The sequence below is a fragment of the Sprattus sprattus genome (assembly GCF_963457725.1).
Source record: "Sprattus sprattus genome assembly, chromosome: 3".
In the NCBI taxonomy this organism is placed as follows: Eukaryota; Metazoa; Chordata; class Actinopteri; order Clupeiformes; family Clupeidae; genus Sprattus; species Sprattus sprattus.
The window spans coordinates 34,028,918-34,049,687 of record NC_137922.1 but is presented as its reverse complement, the minus strand read 5'-3'; the positions used below and the strand labels follow the sequence as shown (position 1 = coordinate 34,049,687).

Sequence of the window (20,770 nt, the reverse complement as noted above, 5' to 3'; positions counted from 1 at the left end):
CTTTAGTAATCTAAAATGGATTAATTAAAGCAACAGTATGTTTCTGTAAATAGCTTTCGTATAATCCTCAGATTCATTTTAATAGGATATGGTCATGTGAAGGACAGCTAAAACAAACCTGTCCTCCACACTGTCCAACCAACGTAGTTTTGTGCTCAAGGTGGATCATTTGAGGGGTATTTGAGCATTTGAAATGTACTCACACTCAGTGACCGTACAATCGATGTGCACCAATCACAGGTACGAATGCTTCAAAGGGGATATTTCAAAGTCGACACCAACTGCCGATTGAAAGGGGATGTCAGCAACTCCGGTCAGTCGCCGAAGACGCCCATTGGTACGTTCTAAGGCACAAAGCTCAACAGAACTAATGAGGCTTTTTCCGGACGGCATACTGGACGCTGGAGGCACATCTAGTCTTTAAGTTACGCAGTGTTTTTCAACGGACTCTCGCCTGTCAAAATGTAAAACGCTGTTATTTCTTTTTAACTAAATTTTGGCTGTTGCAATCTGAATCTTTAAAAGGATGTCATCGTCCACTGTAATGGCAACAATCACCCCGGAGGCACTGAAGGAGATGTTAAAGTACTACAACCTCTCTCGCCAGGAGTTTATTGAGACTTACAACATCAAACCTCTCGTGTACATCCCTGAGCTACCGTCAGGAGCGAAGACCACGTTTGTCATCATGTATGCTGTAATTTTTGTTTTGGCACTCATCGGAAATAGTTTGGTCGTTTACATTGTTGTTCGAAAACGTGCGATGCTGACAGCAACAAACATTTTTATTTGCTCATTGGCGGTGAGCGACCTCCTCATCACTTTCTTTTGTGTTCCTTTTACCTTGTTACAAAACATATCGTCCGAGTGGCTTGGAGGTGAGGATTGTATTTACTTCATTATTTGAGTATGAAAGCTTTGCACTAAAGCCAAATTAATGAAATGTTTATGAAATAGAAAGTTCAACTAATAGATGACATCTGGTACGTGCGTAATAGCTGAACCCATTGTTTTGGAGAGGCGCTTTGAGGTAGGATAATACGCTCAGCGCACAGGGCGCATGGCTTGCTAGTACTTAAAAACATGTGTTTAAAATAACGCTTCATTTTTACAGCAATAATCAACTTCGCATGCTTTTCCATAGGCTATTTCATAAGAGCACTGTGACAGAGCTGCGTCTCATATGCTTGGGAACAAGCATTTGATTAGCTGATCATTGGTCAATGTGTGTAGGATACAGGAACCAAACGCTGAAGGACCCTGTTCTAGCGATAATAAAGGCGCAATAAGTTAATGATATAAGCATTTATATTTGCATATTCAGGGAATCAAGTCCATAGAGTGGCCGCACCGGGGACAAATAGAAAGGTTGGCGCCTTTGCTGTTAATAAAAAAACATCATAAATAAATAGTGAAATTGAATAGCGGAGGCAGTTATGCAATACTGCCTAATACAGTATTAAGACAGTTTTCTTCCATCAACTCATAAGGCATAATGTGGTTGGATATCAACTTAAAATAATATTGTTAAGCTGTTTTACAGTTTTGAATGCAGTATATAATGATTGTAGTGGACTTAGACCTGGAACAACACCCTCTCTTTCTCAACAGGTGTGTTAGTGTGCAAGACTGTCCCCTTCGTCCAGACAACAGCAATCGTGACTGGCATCCTCACAATGACCTGCATTGCCTTGGAGAGATACCAGGGAATAGTTTACCCTCTGAGAATGAGAAGACAGTACACTCTCAAAAGAGCCTACAAAATGTTAGGTACATCTGATTGTCTTTAGTCTATCTCTTGGCTGCTCTTGTGTTATTTTGCCACTAAATCTAAAATGAATTCCAGCATAATATCATGAAAGCAATCTGCTGCTTACTTTCAGTGCCCAGAGCTACAGCTGCAACCCTTAGGCAGACAAGAGTAATGACACATAAATGACAATTAAAAACCCACCTCTGTGATGATGAAATCAATATTTATGACCACAGACAACAGCATTTTGTGGTTGTTATAGTTGTTCTTAATCAATGCCAATCACACTCATAGAACATCAACAACAACAACAACAACAACAACAACAACAACAACAAACAGGAGTGCTTTTAACATACATCTTTTAATCAGAGCCAAAGCTGACATGTTACTTACAGTAAAGCTGAATGTGTATCAACCTGTAATATGAGTGTTCTCTGCTCTTGTGTTGCAGGCCTGGTTTGGATAGCTTCTGTGATTGTGGGCTCCCCCATGCTGTTTGTGCAGCAGCTTGAGGTGACAGCAACTCAGATCAGGGACGTGGTCTTAATGGTGCACTTCTCAAATAACAAATTCAAATTCTGATAATGTGCTTGACATGAAAGAGGAAGGTTTTCTTTCAGTTCTCCACAAGCATTACCTTGGTTTGCTGGCCATTTATTATGTGGTTTTAGCAGCAAATTGAAACCCTTTCAAAAGCAAGTATCTAGAGACCAACTGAGTCATACCATATGGATGGATAGATGGATGGATGGTCTTGGGAAAATGGCAGGGCTATTCATCTTAGAGACAACAAAAAGGTTCATGTCATTATTACCATATTTTAATGTATAGTAAAATATTTTTTTCCACCTTTTTCCATGAAAGAGCACAGTATCTAATCTAATTACAGAAAGCAAGCCTGAAGAGCTCTTAGCACAGAGAACTTCTCTGAATACAAAATAAGTTATTTCATTGCACACCATGTCACAACAACTTGTGAAATTAAAATATCCATTACAAAGCATTTCTACAGGTTATTAGTCATACAATAGCAAAAGACAATAAAAGGACTATTCCTACCAAATGGTTGATAAGATCTAACTAGAATGCGTTTCGTGAACGAACTGCGAGAGTGTGCTTGCTCTGTTGCGGCCATGACAGAGAGAACAAGTGCCTATGAATTAACATGTATTTACATCTACTCAATCAGTGTAGTGGGGCCTTCTTCCAATATATTTTAGCAAGCAACCAAGCTCAACCATTATATTTTGGCTCCACTGACGTTTAGACATATGAGGGTATCTTTGTTGTTCTGTTTTTGTTTGTTTGTTTGCTTGTTTATTGTGAAAGGGTCTAGTGTGTTACATTTGGTCATAATAGTTCCAGAGTTTCGTTATACTGACTTACTGAGCTAAGTGAATTGTTGAAATGAATGTGGTTACCTAGCCAGCTTTACTTAAAGTTTATTGTAAGATAGGCCTATATCTTAGACTTAATGCAGTTAGAGTTAGACTGTAGGTCTAGTATCTAACGTAAGCAACACTTTTACTGTATAGCTAGAGAGCACGTGTATCACATTGGTTTATAGTCTGTCAAATAAGTTGTAGTTATTGGTGTTCGATGGCATAAAAAGTTAGTCTTCTCTTATACGCCTAGTTAGTACATCTGATTAGAGCTAACAACCATGAATTGCAGATTAAGGGGTCCCCTATCTCAGTGTTAATTTTGGCAGCTATTTTAGTCACATTTAGTCATAGTTATCCTTCTTAGTTTCAGTCTAGTTTTCGAAAACTGAGCACACTACAACAGCTACGCTGTGTCCAGGTACATCCTCAAACGTTTTTCAGTTAACCTAATGATTCAAGGTCTCTCATGAATCATTACTCCCAGGACACGGGTTAATGTTAACTCACGCTGTCGGTCACGCTTAATCCTCTCCAACCACATTAGCAACAAAATAAACTGTTGAGCTAACAAGTTAACCATTCTTTCAGTATAAGCTACTTTTGCATAGCCCCGTACAGCTAGGATAGCTCACGTTACAGTTAATCTAATGATTCAAGGTCTCTCATGAATCATTACTCCCAGGACACGGGTTAATGTTAACTCACGCTATCGGTCACGCTTAATCCTCTCCAACCACATTAGCAACAAAATAAACTGGTGAGCTAACAAGTTAACCATTCTTTCAGTATAAGCTACTTTTGCATAGCCCCGTACAGCTAGGATAGCTCACGTTATCGTAGTAGGAATACAAGCCTTAGCTCACTATATTCACACAACTAAATTCATGAAATACTTCACAGGTTTACTTCACAACTTGAATTAAGGAAAATGATCCCCCGTTACGGCTAGCTGAAACTGCCAGTGGATACTCCCGTTACATAGTGTTAGTTAGCCTTTAGCCCCGTACTCAGATATTACAGCTGCTTAACACAGCTAGGATAGCACTGCTTAACACAGCTAGGATAGCTAACTATACGGTATTGGGAATACAAGTTTTTCAAGTTCGCACGTACCTATTTATGCGAGTGAAATACTCGCACTGTAGAGCCCTGGTATGGAAGGTGTCTCTTAATATTCCTAGTTATACAGTTGAATGGAGAGGAACAGAGAGAATAGGTTCCTTGGCGCAGGTGTCAGTGAAGCACAGGTGCAAGCCAGTTTAATGAGCCTATTATGATGTCATAATGCCCCACAGTTCTGCCATGCAAGTCTATGGGGGAAAAAGGGGATGAAAAAGAGGAATAAAAAAGGAGTGACAAGGAGTATCGCCACGAAAAGATATAGCAGGTTGCACCGGATCAGGCCGGACGTTTCGGTGTTTGAACGGCGTCTCTATCTCAATCGGGCGAGGCGTAGTTAGCTGCAAGAAAAACGGGGAGAATAAATAAAGAAAACTTATGAAGAACAATACTGTGCTTCCCTTCGGGCAAGCACACTAACAAGACCATAAAAGACATTACATTAGGAGATTGCTTATAAGGAGGAGAGTTTATAATTTATGCATAACACACATTTATTTGTATTATTTGTTTATTAATGGTAAGGCCATAGTCAATAGATGTCCAGGTGTTCAAAAACCTGTATAAACTTAAAAGGGTATAGCTCGTCATTTTGAAAGATAATGATTAACAGCATACAATTAGCAGATGCCTTTTTTAATCTCGTTTTTTTGCAGCCCCTCCAATCTGAAGCGATTCATATTTATATGTTTATAAATGATGAATGAACATCAATTGCATACAGTTTGAACACAGACACAATGTATGATATCAGGTCATATAAGTCTGAAGGCCTTCAACAGAGTAAAAATCTATGGCTGCTGCCTGCGAGATGGAGGGGGGTGGATCACCACTAAACTGTTAGCCATGCTACAATAGCAGAGCTTGCCATCGTTGCCCCTCAGTGGTTTGTAAGTACACTGAGCTCAAAAACAGCAACCAAGGAAGGATGTGCTCAATGATTTTTCCACAAAATGTCTAAATGACATTCATAATAATCCAGGGGATGAGCTACTGCTCATTTGGAAGGGGAAATTATGGAAGGCTGATTTAAATTGGGTAAATTGGCTTGTTTATGTAGCCCTGTTGCTAGACAAGACCAGATTAGACATTTAATAGACTCAATCAGTGTCAAATGTGGTGATGGTTTTTCTATAATTTAACAGAGTAGCCAAAACATTTAGTGATCTCAGGCTCAGATTCCATTCTGGATAAAAGACATACATTCATTCAGTGAAAAAGTTTTTATAAATATATATATAATTTGCACATCACATGCTAACCTGAAACGCTTTCAAAGCAAGGCAAAACTTATTAAAGGCTTGATATCATACATTGTGTCTGTGTTTAAACTTGTGGTCTTGTAATCACTGTTTTGTAATAAAGAAAGTGAAATATTCATTTAATTTACATTGTATTGTGTGGTTATTCACTGGCAATTGATGTTTATTCATCGTTTATAAACGCATAAATAGTAATCACTTTAGATTGGAAGTGTGCAAAACAACTAAATTAATTGATAAAAAAGGCATTGTAAATGCACGAGTCAATCAGCTGCTAATTATATGCTGTTTATGATTATCTTTTGTTAATATTGTTCCTCTATGTTTGTATGTTTATCATTCCATATTAATGTTATACAGTATATAATAATGATCTATATGTTTGTAAATGTATATGGGTTTGTGGACATCTTTATTGATCAAGGCCTTACCATTACTAAACATGTTTGACATGCATGAATTAAGCATACATTTTTTTTAAGTATCTTAATGGACTATGTGGAAGTAATCTTCTGATGTTATCTATTGTCTTGTGAGGGCTTGTAAATATCTAAGTAACTATTTGGTAAATGGTTTATTAACACATCTTATTATAATGCGTTACCAAAATGTATGTGTTGTTCAACACATGTATTCACCTTGCTTCATTTCCATGGAAATTAACTTTTCTTGCAATAATTTAAATAGCAAGGAGTTTGTTTTACTGGGGTAACATTTTAGGGTAAGAAGTCTCAAATGTGTCCAATGGCAGTTTATCCGCATTTTAAAAAAACAGACAAACAAGCAAACCAAGAACAAACATTTGTCAAATATTTAAGAGTGATCCAGCATTAATCTGTAAAAGACACCTGGTTTGTTTCTCCCCTGCAGGTGAAGTATGACTTTGTGTACGAGCAGCACCACGTATGTTGTCAGGAGCTCTGGCAGTCACTGAAGCAGCGGCAGGTCTACACCACCTTCATCATGGTGGCGCTGTTCCTCCTGCCCCTGGCGGCCATGTTGTTCCTCTACACGCGCATCGGCATCGAGCTGTGGATCCGCAAACGTGTGGGCGACTCGTCGGTCCTCAGTACTATGAACCATAGAGAGGTGAACAAGATCTCAAGGTAAGCCAAGGAGATGCTTTCCAGTGGCTGTTTTTTGTTGTTGCTGTGAAACAATGTGAAACTCCATGTCTTCGTGTTTTTGAACAGAAAGAAGAAGAGGGCTGTCAAAATGATGATCACCATTGTGCTGCTTTTCACCATTTGTTGGGCTCCATTTCATACAGTTCACATGCTCTTTGAATACAGTAAGTGTGGTTCAGTCTCTAAAATTATGTTTTATCTTTAAATGAATAGAGATAGTCAAATACAAATTCATGATCATCATAATTATTCTAATAAGTAAGATATTTTTTCTCTGCAATTTAGCATTTAAAGTGAACAGGAAATTACATTTCCTTTTACATTTTCAAGTTAACTTACCACTTTTCTTGAAGAGTCCCCCTTCACTTATTATGCTCCTTTAAATATTCATACTTATTTTTGCAGTCCACTGTAATCGATTTACATGTTTCAATATTCCAAAAACACATAATTTTTCTCATACTCAACATCTCTGGTCATCCTCTATCTGAAACACTGTGTTAGAGCTCCTGTGTCCTGTGGAACGTAACAAGGGAAAAGGCTAGAATTCCAACCAGACATCTCAGGCAGCTGAGAAAACGTAGTTTCTGTGGGAGGGAGATACTCCCTCTGGTGTGTACTTTGGGCCTTGTAAAGTTGCAGGGAAACCCTGGAAAAGCTAATAGATCCCGTATACAAAATAAAAATAAAAATATACAAAAATATGCCATGGCAGCACACGCCCTTATTGAAAGTATTGCAAAGACAAGGCAGTTACACTAGCCTCACAGTTTGTGGTACCAGAAACAGCCGGCTTAAGTGTACCATCACCCAGCAAATGCAACATTCACTAGACTGTAGGTGTATCTTCTCATGTTGAGGTATTTACTAAACTACTGTAGGTGTAGCTTACAATGTTAAAGTATTGTCACTTGGCTACTATAGGTGTAGCTTATCCTTCATTTCTGTCCTCTGTGGCCTAATTAACTGATCTCGTTAGCGTCAAGGTATTTGAGACCAGCTGTATTATCAATCATGGTGCATTTGTAAGAATGCTCTTGATGGAATGATGAGCTAGTGATTTGATTCTTGTTGATGCAAACCGCTACCTAATGTTGGCCAATATGAGTAACTTTGCCAATGTCATGGCTTGCGCTTATTTGAAAAGAGGGAAAATGTGATTAAAATGCAATTAATTGTGGTCGAATGGAATGGCACTTTGCAGACGCTTTTATCCGTACAAGGGAGACGTACAATCGTGATGTACAAGGGAGAGAACAATCAAGCTACGAGCAATACAGACCTAGTCTAACAATAAATATTATTTTACATAAGAAATAGAAAAAAAGTGCAGGAATGTAACTACTGTAAGTGCAAGTTGAGTACTAGTAGAAGTGCAAGTTAGGAAGGGAGGTGCTCTCTGAAGTGAGGGAAGCCCCTGCTGTGGTAGTGCTAGGAAAACACAAGTCAAGAAGTTGTCCAGGCAGTGTAGCACATTCAGGAGTTCAAATGAACCGTTTTCTCACAAATGCTGCCTTTTTCAAGGCTGGAGAATTTTTGTCATCATGTCATCTCTCATGCATTTTCATCCTACCTCTAGACGACCTGGAGAAACACTACGATGAGGTCACCATAAACATGATCATTGCGGTGGTGCAGGCCATTGGCTTCTTCAACTCTTTCAACAACCCCATTGTCTACGCCTTCATGAACGAGAACTTCAAGAAGAGCTGCCTCTCCACACTCTCTGCGTGCCTCCGCAAGCCCAACCACCAGGTCGATGCCAGCAACAGGCCCAACCACTGCGTGCAGTTCAGCAAGCCCCTCAAATGGGGGCCTTCCCAGGGAAACAGCGTAGGCCACGCCAGCTCCCGGCAGCACCTGGCTAACGGGGGTTCGTCCTCATCTAACACCGATACCTGCTCAGCTTTCCCCGCGGTCAAGATCACTGGCATCACCTCAGAACTACCCTCCAACATCTCTCATACTAAATGAAACACAGGCGTGTGGTTGGCTCCCACTCTGCAGTGAAGCGTTGAGGTGTAGACATTTATGTATGAATGCAACGTTAGCTTTACTGAAACTTCAAAGGAAAAGCATTATTGCTTGGTTTTAATGAGATTGGGTCCACCTGCATGGTATTAATGAGATTGGGTACACCATGGGGAACCTGAATTTGAGTTCTCCTCAGTGAAGAACACCAAAGGTCATGCATTCAGTTCCCAAGGAGCATGCATGGCATAACGTACGTTAATTGTTGATCACTATGACGTAAAACAAATTCTCACCTGTAAAATGAGTCAATTCAGAAACTGCAAACTCCAGAGTACTTCTTTGACTGGTTGGTGTTTGCCCAGACCGAAGAGTTGGGATTGCTTGAACCTGGTAATGCTTAAAAACTGAAGGGAGTTCCAAATGATGTGCCAAAAGATATTGAGGATTTGGATAATCCTGTGGCTTGCTTGAGGAATAAATGTCAACATGGCATTTTGGATGCCACAGAGCAAAAAAGGGCTTGGAGAAAAGAATAAAAACCCATTGTGAACAATGAATGATTCACAAGATTCTATTATTGGTCTGGGGTGATGTCCACAGAATATATTTTTGAAGGTCGTGGAAGCTTTTTTTTGGTAGTTTGTGAAACAAAATGAAAGGCTAGAAACAGCTTCCACTGTAAGCCAATGAAAGGTCTCATTTCAGGCTCAGGTAGCCAACCCTATACCATCTCGGCCTTAGAGCAACCTTCAAACGAATTTGGATTCGAGGTTCGAACTAATTCTTTGTAAATTCTGGTGTTTGTGGGAGATAAGACTCAAGAAAAATGAATGTTTTGTTGCTTTGTGATGCTCTCTGGTTGCGTCTTAGTTTAGTTTTAATGGCAGATAGATTGTAAAAGTTGTACCCAGAGGTTATATTTTTGTATTGTTGAACGTACCTGATTAAATATATTTTCATGTGTTGTTTGCTTTGAAGTGCTGGTTACTGAAGACATTTTTACTGTTCTTCTTTTGAACTTTTGAACCATGGCCACAACTTCTCTAAATAGCATCAATAGGCAAATAACAAAGTATTTCTTTCTGCATTGTCTTTGCATACAATACAGTATAAGATAGCAACTATGACTGGCATGGATGTAAATATTAATTTTATCTCGCAGTTATTGCTGAGGTGTACCTGCTGATGCAGATGATGAAATGTATAACATAATTCATCTTTTGGTTAAAGTGTTAAATCATTTGTTGCATCATATTGTATCCTTGGTCAAAATATATTTGCGTGTTCAATAAAATAAGTTGTTAAATCTTTTCCCTGAAAAGAAAACTGAAAATAATGTATGGTTCACTGGATATTTAAAATTATGCAGAAGCACTACAGCTCAGAATACAGCAGAACCACACAACACCAGACTTCAAAGGCAGGAATGGTGAAGAATTTATAAGACCTTATGGAACTGCAATTAATACAATTTACCGGTCTCAACATTAACCTGCAGGCCACTTGAGCCGAGTTTGCTCTTTTAGGATCCGCTATTGACCTGCTTAACTAATTGCCAAAGGGAACCTTTAGCGGGTTGCAGGCTCACTTTCTTTGTTCACTGAAGTTTACAGAAAGCGATATTTCACTTCAGGGCAGAAAAAAGTAAACACACCGTAGGGCACTTCAAGATTTCACCAACTATGAAGGCCTTAACCAACCATGCCAATTATGAAACTGAACTTGACTGAAAGGTACTGCACCTCGGCCCCTTAAGTAGTTTCCGAAGGCTGCAGGAAAACTGTGGTGCACACACCACTGAAGCACTTTGGAAGACAGTGAAGTGGAAGAATGGGAAAGATTAGAGAGGACTCCGGTTTTCATAATACACACACACACACACCAGATTCTTCACCTTGCATGAAGTCAGAGCTGGCTCTATCCCATATGCCATCTGTACACATGATACTGTTGTTTTTAGCTCGAAAGCACTACCACCCCTGGGTAAGACAGATTTTACCATCTGGGGCACACCGATGCTCTTTGAGTAGAGAGCCAGGAGGCGTGGCCTATGACACAGAAAATGCCAGATTTAGTGGAGACATTGCCTGATGATTCATGCCCTGAGTGAATCGTGTCTGAGAAAATAATTAGGTTTTGCAACAAAAAGGCTTCGAAGCGACCTGAAGGCACAGAAGTAAACACTGCTGTTGTAAACAATGCCTAATGAAACTCAAACATAAAATGTTGCTCCAGATAGACATTCCTTTATTAACACTTTACTCACGACCATATATAGGCTATATGTTTATATACAGATGAAAAAGAACAAATGAAAAAAAAAAACATAAGAGAAGTCATGCTGTAGTCGTACTTCCTCTGCACATCAATAGGAGGTTGACTGAGAAAGTAAGGAAAATCTCCAAAACCAGACTAGAGCTAAAAAAAACCTGAATTTTTAATTAGTAGGACAATTGCATCCATCCAGTCTGGAGGAAAAACACCATCAGGAGCATCAAATGTATTTACCAATATAGAAACAGTTTTTCTACATAATTGGCTGAGGCACATACCAAAAATTCTACAAGCAGATACTGCAAGCTTGTTACTTTTAAAAATGATACTAACTCAAAACATACTGCACAAGAATGTGCAATAACTCAGGCCATAAAGGCACACAGTGAGAAATGAAATGTGTGTCTTGCAACAAAACAGAAAAAGAGTGACTTTGTCAGAGTCAGTACTGAGGTCAAATTCTGATGAATCGGATGTGTCACAATCTTCACAGCAAAAAAAGGTGTTTGGAACGACACCTTCCCACCGGACTTCACAAGAGCGAGCGAACCAAAGGCTGTCCAGATTTCTTCCTAGGTGACGAGAGGGATGTGGAACTCTGGGCTGCCGGAGAGCATCGGTCGGCGGATTGGGTTTGGGTCTTTATCGTAGAGGGATGTGGAACTCTGGGCTGTCGAAGAGCAGCGGTCGGCGGGGTGGCTTTGGATCTTTATCGTAGAGGGACGTGGAACTCTGGGCTGTCGAAAAGCAGCGGTCGGCGGGGTGGCTTTGGGTCTTTATCGGCCTTGTGAAGCAGCTTGAACAAGCCGGTGCCAATGTTCATCGGGATGCCCATGATGATGCACTCGGACACACCTAGAGAAAGATAAAAAAATACTTAATCTGGGAAGTGTTTTTTTAAGTCTTAAATTTGTGCATTTTATCTTAATGTGGACTGGAAATAAGAAGGGGATGAGCTTTCTCACCACAAACAGAGTCCTTCTGTCCAAAGTATGCTGCGTCGAACAGATGATCGGCTGTTTTCTCAAAGGACGCCAGCATCAGCACGCTCTCCTTCATTTTAGCCAGGCCGAACCTGGTTATTCCCAAGATCTCTCCCTTTAAATAGTTCAAAACAACAGAAACACAGCCACACACACACACACAGACAGAGAAAGTCAAATGTCAAAATGAGGTGTAATTATATAAAATGACCTATAATCCTTGACTGCTTGTTGTGTTTTTACGACAACAGAACAATGAGGTAAGCTTGAAGTTACATGAGAGAACCAACTCTCCAGCTCACACAAACACACACACACACACACACACACACACACACACACACCTTATATGACATGAGGTCAGCCAGCAGCATGACGTGCCTCCGGTCGATACTCATGCCGTGGTTGACCATGGTGTACTGGATCTCGTTAATGATGGTGGTGCGGGCCGCTTCTATGCCAAGGGTCTTCTCAACCTGGAACAGATCAATAGGACGGTCATCGCCCTGTTTCAATTCTGTCTGTTGTGTACACACTGAAGTGGGTGCTTCAGATGAGACGCATGATGCTGAGTTCACTCACTTCATAGGTGTTGTTGGAGGTCGTCCTGCTGCCTTTCACGCCATGGGTTGCCATGACACTCCGGAGGTTGTCTCCCTCCACAAGCAGTTTTAACTTCTTCTTGCCACTCGCCTCGTCAATGTGAATGACGGCGCGGGCCACCTCAGGGATCCCTTGCACCACCACCTAACCCAGCAGGAGGCCGGGGGGGAGAAGAGGAGATGCTGGAGAGAGGGCCTGCTGAGGACCCCTGGGGCCTAAACTACAGTGTACTCCCACAGTCAGTCCAAACATAGACTCACATAAACATGAAATATTAACACACACACACACACACACACACACACACACACACACACACACACACACACACACACACACACACACACACACACACACACACACACACACACACACACACACACACCTCTCAGTCTCAGTCTCTCAGAGTCAGAGCCGCTCAGTCTCTCATACATACACATCTAAACAAGAGACATACATACAGTCCCATGTGTATACATTGTCACATTCTAAATTTGCAATCAACACAAGGACACTTCACTTCCTGAAATGACATGCTGTTGTGCCTCAGCAGAGGATGGGGGAGTTTTACTGAGCTTTGATGTTTAAACCTCATTGGCTCCTGAGCTTTGATGTTTACACCTCATTGGCTCCTGAGCGGCCCACACAAACATAACCCAATCTGCTGCAGATTTCTTTACTCTAAACTTTCCCTGGCTAACGTTTTTTTATGCCCTTGATTTCACTCGAAAAACAAATTCACCTTCAAACACCCTCAGCCTTTCAATGTATATGAAGTTCACTTGCACATTCGCGCAATTAGCCATAGAGCAGCTTTTTTTTTTTAAGTTGCCTGGAACTGGAAGACTGATCATTACACGTACACAAGGGATTTATTTACCCCCTTGATCTTCATTCTCTCCACACCACCCCTGAAAGATGGATAGCACAGCGGTTACTTCCACAACATAACCATAGGGCTGTGGTGTTGTTTGGTTTCGACTGGATGGCAGCGGTGCTCGGTTACCTTGGGTAAGTCCTGCTTGAGTGATTGCAGCACGTAGTACATGGAGCTCTTGCTGTTCTCCCGCGGTGACACGCACACCACCGCCTCGCCGTGCACCGCGATGTCCCCGGGCTTCACCCGCAGCTTGGACATGCAGATAGAGTAACGCACCGTCTCCGCATTGACCTGGCCGGGGGGGTGGGGGGCAGGAGAGGAAAGGAAGAGATCGAGTTAGCAGAGGTGGGGGTGTCGTGGGTTGGGAGAGAAAGGCAGGAGGAGTATCAAAGAACGATTCAGAGGGAGAGTAAAACATAAAACAAGCAAGCCAGAGAGAAAACAAACGGGGAAAGAAAGGAAAAACAGGTCCCACCTCTAGTCGCAGGAGCCGAATCCTCTCCAGGGAGAGCTTCACCAGGATGAAACAGTCATCTGGAAGAAACACCTCCTCGATGTACTCCGAGATCTGAACGAGGTGGGAACAGAGGCGTGAGGAGAAGGGCAAAACTAGCATCAGGAGATGCTACATTACATCGCCATTAACTTATCTTGCTTTCCTAGCTCAGCATGGGTGGCTATTTGTCCTTCAACCCTCTTCACTGGCATATATCCATGTCTTACCTCTCACTGACTGACTGTATCCACATCAATTGAAGAATTGACATACCTGACATACCAGCCAGTGAGACACAAGTATTTCCAATTTGTTTCCTCTAAACTCTCTCTGATTGGTCTTGCCTCCATTAATTGAAGGTAAAATACAACACTCCGTTCACCGAAGATAAGGCTGTGTTCTATTACTGTTTTGTTAATGGATCTGCACGGTTCATGTGAGTCACATTTTCAGGTTTGAAAAATCCCATCCCTCCATCCTCTGATCATCCTTCTCAATTCAACTAAGGACGTGAGGCATATTTGTATCGACACATTTACGTCGGGTTTATTTTCACCTCACCCCAGTGAAGAAAACCCTTTAAGTTAAGTTAAACCCTAGAGGAGTGAGGTGAAAATAAACCCAACATAAATGTGTAGACTGTCGAGAAGTGTAAATGTGATAAGGGAAAAACAAAGACAACTTGTTCCCAGAAAAGCAAACAATTCACAGAAAAAAAACAAATCCTTGACTCACTGATCATTCATTCACACCACCATTTCTCCACAACCCAAATAACAGAAGTGAAAAACATTGTGATATAGAGACACTCAGGAATAGGGATGGGAACCGAGAACCGGGTCTTGTTTAGAACCGGTTCCCAATGAGCCGAATCTTTGGAATCGTTAGCCAAATTCATAACCGGGTCTGTTAACGGGTCTATGTGCCGTTTGCGCATGCGCGAACTCTTAATAATAATCAGACCGCAGCAGAAATGACAACTCGACAGAAGCGATCTAAAGTGTTACTTTATTTCACCCGAACGGATGCAAACACGGTCACTTGTAACCTCTGTAAAAAATGTATTTCCTCAAAGGGAGGAAGTAGGGCTGGGCGATATGGGAAAAAGTTATATTTCGATTTTTTCCCCCAAAAATTTTCGATTTCGATTTTATATCACGATATGAACAAAATCACCCCAAATTTTTTTGAAAAACGTACATGCAAATACCCGCATTCTGGTGCATTTTACCATGTTTTTCTCTGAGATGTAAATCATGTTATCAGCATATCAAATTCACAATTGATATAGGTTTGGTGGCCTGATAATTATGTTGGCTACATTCAAACTGACCACCTCATTAAAGTATGACTGTTCAGGTCAGAAATGGCCAAATGTGTATTGAAACCCAAAGTCTTTAAAGGCACCCAGGGCAACTTTCGAGGCTTAACAAAAAACATTCAATTTCTAGTCTTTTTTACACGTAGTAAGTTTCAATAACTCCATACCATTACATACCGACATTCAAGCAGCAAAGATGATACGTCGTTGTGTGGTGAGAACTGATAGAAAATCGAAAACAACAACAATCGCAGCCATTTTTTTTATTTTTTGTAACCTACAATAAATAAAGCAGGCTTCCAGTTAATGGAAAAATGACTTCTCCCCGCCGGCGATTGTTGTTGTTTACGATTTTCGTTCAGTTCTCACCACACAACGACGTCTCATCTTTGCTCCTTGAATGTCGATATGTAATGGTATGGAGTTATTGAAACTTACTACGTGTAAAAAAGACTAGAAATTGAATGTTTATTTTTCATTGAATGTTTACATAAAGTTGCACTGGGTGCCTTTAAGGATGGAAGCTGCCAGAAGTAAACGGTTCACGTAGGGGAAATAGTTTTCATACATGGCAAAGCTTGACAGCATGCCCAGCACACCAATGTTCATTTTATTTGTGGCATTGACATCATCTTTCGTGTGTGAGTCAAAGAGAGGTATACAAGTGAGTGACACATAAAAAAAAAAAAAAAAAATCTTCTTTGGTGAGTGTGTGTTTAGTCGCTGCTGTCGTTAGAAAAACTGCCATTAGCTAGCTAACGTTAACGCCAGATTAGCTCACGGTTGTTATGGCAATAACAATACGATTATAGCCAGATAATGTCCATTGGGTGGTCCTTAATTGTCCACTACAGGTAAAACTTGGGCAACTCTGACTTACTTTCCTCTTCTTCGAAAAAAAAATCCGTATGTCCATTTCTGTGGTCTGCTTCTAGCGCGACGCTCCGATCAAATCAGAGAATGAATGAACATTAATGACAGTTGAATCTGCGTGCGTGATGAGGCTGCGTAGTACACCAGGAAAACGCGGAGTGGATTTATATTGCTGTGGGTATTCCCCACTGATAAAGTTGAACGGATTTAATTGTGAAGCAATGGAAAGAATAATGGACTAGTAGACCAGCAGTCACGCACGCACTATTTTGACTGCAAAAGTGGGGGGGGTCGAAACGACTTGTTTTGAAAAGTGAGGGGGTCTTCTACCCCCCCAATTACATTGTCGTGACGCCCATGGGCTACGTGCGGCGCTGTATTCGCGGGTCTGTGAAAACATTGATTTTTTTTTTTTTTTTTGAAGGCGCAGTCTAATCGAACGTCTCATTTAAAACCGTAGAAAAAAATTACATCGCGATTAAAATCGAAATCGAAAAATCGCCCAGCCCTAGGAGGAAGTACATCTACCATGAATAAGCACTTGAGCACACATATAAAATTACAAGAATGTCATGTTTTCGATGCCAGCAGCAGCTCAACTAACGTCGGCGCTTCATCCCTAACTTGCCAAGGTAAACTCCTCAAAATGTTTTATCATAAGTCATAACGGTGTTACTCGTGTGTTATCAGCAAACGTTTGCGTTTTCGTGTTAACCATAACTAAACTTAGCATTGAATTGCTTAACAGAATGGGCGATGTTGGACATTGTCATATATTATCTATAACTTACATAACTAGGCTAGCTTAACTGTAGAATCTTCTATTTTCAGCCGTTGGCTAGAGGCAGGGGCAGTGCTTGCCTCCCCTCTGTTGGTTGTAGGGTAGGGTTAGGCTGTACAAAAGACTCTGTTAATAATAACGCGTGCAGCTCCCTCAGTTTGACAGTTCGATATTGATACATTTCTCGTAGCCAATTCAGTGGCAGCAATAGCTAAGTGTTAAATATACTGAGTGCCTAGTTTGTACATGATACAAGTAAGTATGTTTCAGTACGTTATTGTGTTTGTAGTGGACTCTACATTGCTATTAGAAGCGTTAAGCATAATAGCAATACAACCAAGCAACCTACAAGAAAATATACAGTCAAGCTGGAGACACAATTAGCCCTGAGCGTATCCTCCCAGAGAAGGCAGACATGCAAATTTTTCTGCACTAAAATTGTAAATAGTCTTTGCCACTGCTAGTTACATTTTTTTGGCAGCTCAGTTAAAAATATACCCTTTTACAAAAGGAAGGAGCATTGTTATTTTTACGAACGTTTATATTAAACAGAACACATTTATTTAAGTTATGTAAGTTTTATTTAAATGTGTATGTAAACATTCTAAAAATTTATATAAAAGAACATTAATGTAAAAAACCCGTTTGTGCTCTTTTTTCACCCCTTACCCATTTATAAGAATCGTTAAGAGAATCGATAAGGAATCGGTTCGATAAGCAGGAATCGATAAGGAACCGGAATCGTTAAAATCTTATCGGTTCTCATCCCTACTCAGGAAGCAATCCTTGTCCTTTTAGTTTTCAATCATGAGCATGAAATATGTGCATTGACACCAGGGATAAACATTACATTGACCTCCTTGTTTTAATGATTGGGTTTAAAATTAATTGCTACATGTTACATTTGGCATTGAATAATTTGGCTTGAACTGATCTTATGTTGTTGAACAATTGTTATGGTTCTTTACGATATTATCAACTACCCTACCACTTAAACATCAAAATACTGGGTGGTGGATGCAATAAGCAGATGAACATTGATGACATACCAAACTCCTGAACTATGAATGCAACACGTTCAGGCACTTTGGCATTTGCTTACATAACCAGACCAGTATCTTTTTGGAAAGATTGTAAGCTTCATAGATACTTTACCTCTCCTAGCAGCGTTTTCTCAATACGGCCTTTCACCAGACGGGCAAAGTCAGCGTCATCTTCCACGTCTAAGTGTGCAGTGATAATTGGAGTGCTGTTGTCGGAGGAAGGGATTCGGAGGGAGAACAGAGAAGGGAAGCGAGGAGACAGAAATAAAACACATTAGCACACACATCTGAAGCTTCCACATATTGCTAATCTAGTTAATGTTGGCTTGACGTTAACGGGCCATGTTCGATTTAATTGTGGCCCCAGGGTTCAATCGGATATCCAGGAAACTGAACAGCTGATTGGTTAGACTTGATCATTAGGTCAGCTCAATAAACATCAACTGTTCAGAGAAAGGAGATCAATCAGACTGAATGATAAGACATATTCAGCACGTGAAGGTCTGTGTCTGTGTCTGTGTGGGGGTGTTTGTGGGTGTGTCTGTGTGTACTGCTAAGATCCTCACATATGTAAACATACGCCCTTCATTAAGCCTACTACTCATACAACACGTTACATAAAACAGAAATAGACCATTTGAATAGTGCTTTACAGACTGATTATCCAAGTATCAAGTATCCAAGTCATACTGGTTATCCTGAAATTGTACACAGAACTATATCCAATATCATAGTATTATTGAGTATTTCTACAGTGGAAAAGTAGCATTTTGAAGGTTAGTTGTGTAGGTACAATTGGCACCAGCCTCACATGGACACCAGAATAATGTAGGTACCTTACCTTGTTAGTGGGCGCCGAATAAATGTGGGTGCAATTGTTTATGAATAGTAATACCATCTTCACGAGAGCCACCAAGACACCATTTGTAACATCCTGACAACAGCACCAATTTGTTGGTAATCCCACCCGATTGGACAGGCATCGACCATTCAACACACTGCCAAATTGATTAAGTTTGCCAGCTAGGGGGCTGCCACACAAGTTACCAGTCCTTGGGAGAAAAGACATGTTATATACGTTCCTTGCTGCACTGACAAAGACGGTGCTTTGAGAACACCCACCTAATGTTCTTGGAGGCGTTGATGATCTCCTTGATGCGGGGCACACCCAGGGTGATGTTCATGGAGGCTACTCCAGCGAAGTGGAAGGTCTTGAGGGTCATCTGCGTGCCCGGCTCCCCAATGCTCTGGGCACAGAGGGCCCCAACCGCCGAGCCTGGCTCCATCTGAGCCCTGAGCAGGGGACAAACCACACAGGTCAGCAAGAGGTCATACTGCAGAGACCTTATGACATAAGAGGTATGTGTGTCCTTTCTGGATAAGAAGATGAATACAATCTCAATCGATTACTTGGATATTGCTCTCAGACTGATTTTGCCCATAAAAACAAAGTAGGGTCTATAAATCTCATATAGATAACACTTATGCTTGTAAACATATCTTATCTTATCATAAATGTTAAGACCCTTTTCCTGTCAAAAAGGCCTGCTTTTGTTTTGCATTTACTAAATGAATAAGCTATGCTTCAGAGATTTGAACTAATCCAAATTAATTGGTGTGACATTTTTTCTGGATCATGTATCACAAACATACATGACGTGTGCTTGGTTAAATCAATTAAACATGGCAGACCAGACCAATCAAGCCATTTGCTGCAAGCTGCTGATAACACAACTGGACATAACGTTTTTAAGATGACTGAGCTGATTACACACACACACACACAAACATACATGCGCACACACAAGCAAACCTACACACTAGACCTAGGAGATAGGGACCGAACATTTTTTATATATATATTTTTACTGATACATTTTGGTAGTTTCTACAAAGTGGGCTAAATGTTGTTTCTCAAAGCCACTGTAGTGACAATATTTTGAAAATGTGATTGAACTGCATGAATAGTGCATATAGGTTTTGATTATATTTGATTTTAATAATGGACCAATTTTAAGCTTTTACATTATATGCATTATACGATAAACAATCTGTTCTTATGGAAATATACAAATATATATTTGCTGGAGTGTCAGGAGCAGGCCCGGACTGTTCAAATCTGCCATCAAACACGTACACCAAATTGTACTTACTGTTGCTGGTGGCTAAGTTGACAACTATTTGAGCTATATTTGACCACAAGGTTAATGTTACTCACTTTCATGTCCATGCCATCCAACACAACAAAAATACAAGTTCAATTTACAATAGCAAATTTAGGTAAGAGGTAAACTGGTTCACCTCTTACCTAACCGACAGAACTGAGCACGTCGCCTTGGGCAGTGCAAAATCTTACACCCACAACGTCACCTGCGGCGTCCCTCAAGGCTCTGTGCTGGGCCCCACCCTCTTCTCCCTCTACCTGCTCCCCCTGGGAAATGTCATCAGCAAGCATGGGATTTTCTACCATTGCTATGCTGATGACACACAGCTCTACATTAGGACAACACCCACTTCTGCTGCACCTCTGCCACCATCCACTCTGACCACCTGCTTGGAGGAGATTGAGGCGTGGATGAAGGTAAACTTCCTACAGCTGAACAGTTTGAAAACGGAAGCCATACTAGTCGGCACACCACATCAGCTCCGCTCTTCCACCATCACTAGCATTACCTTCTCTGGCCAAAACATCTCTCTTTCCAAATCAGTTACCAACCTGGGTGTTAAAATGGATGCTGAATTGACATATGACACCCACATCAAACACCTCTGCAAGGTTTCATTCCATCACCTCAGGAACATTGCCAAACTCCGTCCATCACTCACCCTGGCAGATGCAGAGAAGCTTGTCCACGCCTTTGTCTCCTCCAGACTTGACTACTGTAACGCACGT

General features: G+C 40.9%; 2 protein-coding genes across 2 annotated transcripts in view; one reads left to right on the top strand and one right to left on the bottom strand.

Annotated features, from left to right (window-relative positions):
• Nucleotides 1-526: 526 nt before the first annotated feature.
• Nucleotides 527-8,623, top strand: qrfprb (pyroglutamylated RFamide peptide receptor b; the record flags this gene model as incomplete). Its single annotated transcript, XM_080835448.1, has 6 exons — nt 527-878; nt 1,612-1,770; nt 2,208-2,269; nt 6,393-6,628; nt 6,716-6,813; nt 8,229-8,623. 6 exons carry the CDS (start codon nt 527-529, stop codon nt 8,621-8,623), a joined length of 1,302 nt encoding a protein of 433 aa, XP_080691574.1.
• Nucleotides 8,624-10,853: 2,230 nt separating this feature from the next.
• polr3a (polymerase (RNA) III (DNA directed) polypeptide A) overlaps nt 10,854-20,770 on the bottom strand; it is a 41,613-nt gene continuing 31,696 nt past the window's right edge. Inside the window, exons 25-32 of the mRNA XM_080834682.1 lie at nt 19,000-19,170; nt 17,990-18,083; nt 13,839-13,931; nt 13,490-13,654; nt 12,463-12,627; nt 12,225-12,356; nt 11,863-11,995; nt 10,854-11,752 (exon numbers count right to left, since the gene is read on the bottom strand). Of these exons, the coding sequence (XP_080690808.1) occupies nt 11,607-11,752; nt 11,863-11,995; nt 12,225-12,356; nt 12,463-12,627; nt 13,490-13,654; nt 13,839-13,931; nt 17,990-18,083; nt 19,000-19,170 (1,099 nt within the window). The 3' untranslated portion in view covers nt 10,854-11,606. The remainder of the gene's footprint in view (nt 11,753-11,862; nt 11,996-12,224; nt 12,357-12,462; nt 12,628-13,489; nt 13,655-13,838; nt 13,932-17,989; nt 18,084-18,999; nt 19,171-20,770) is intronic.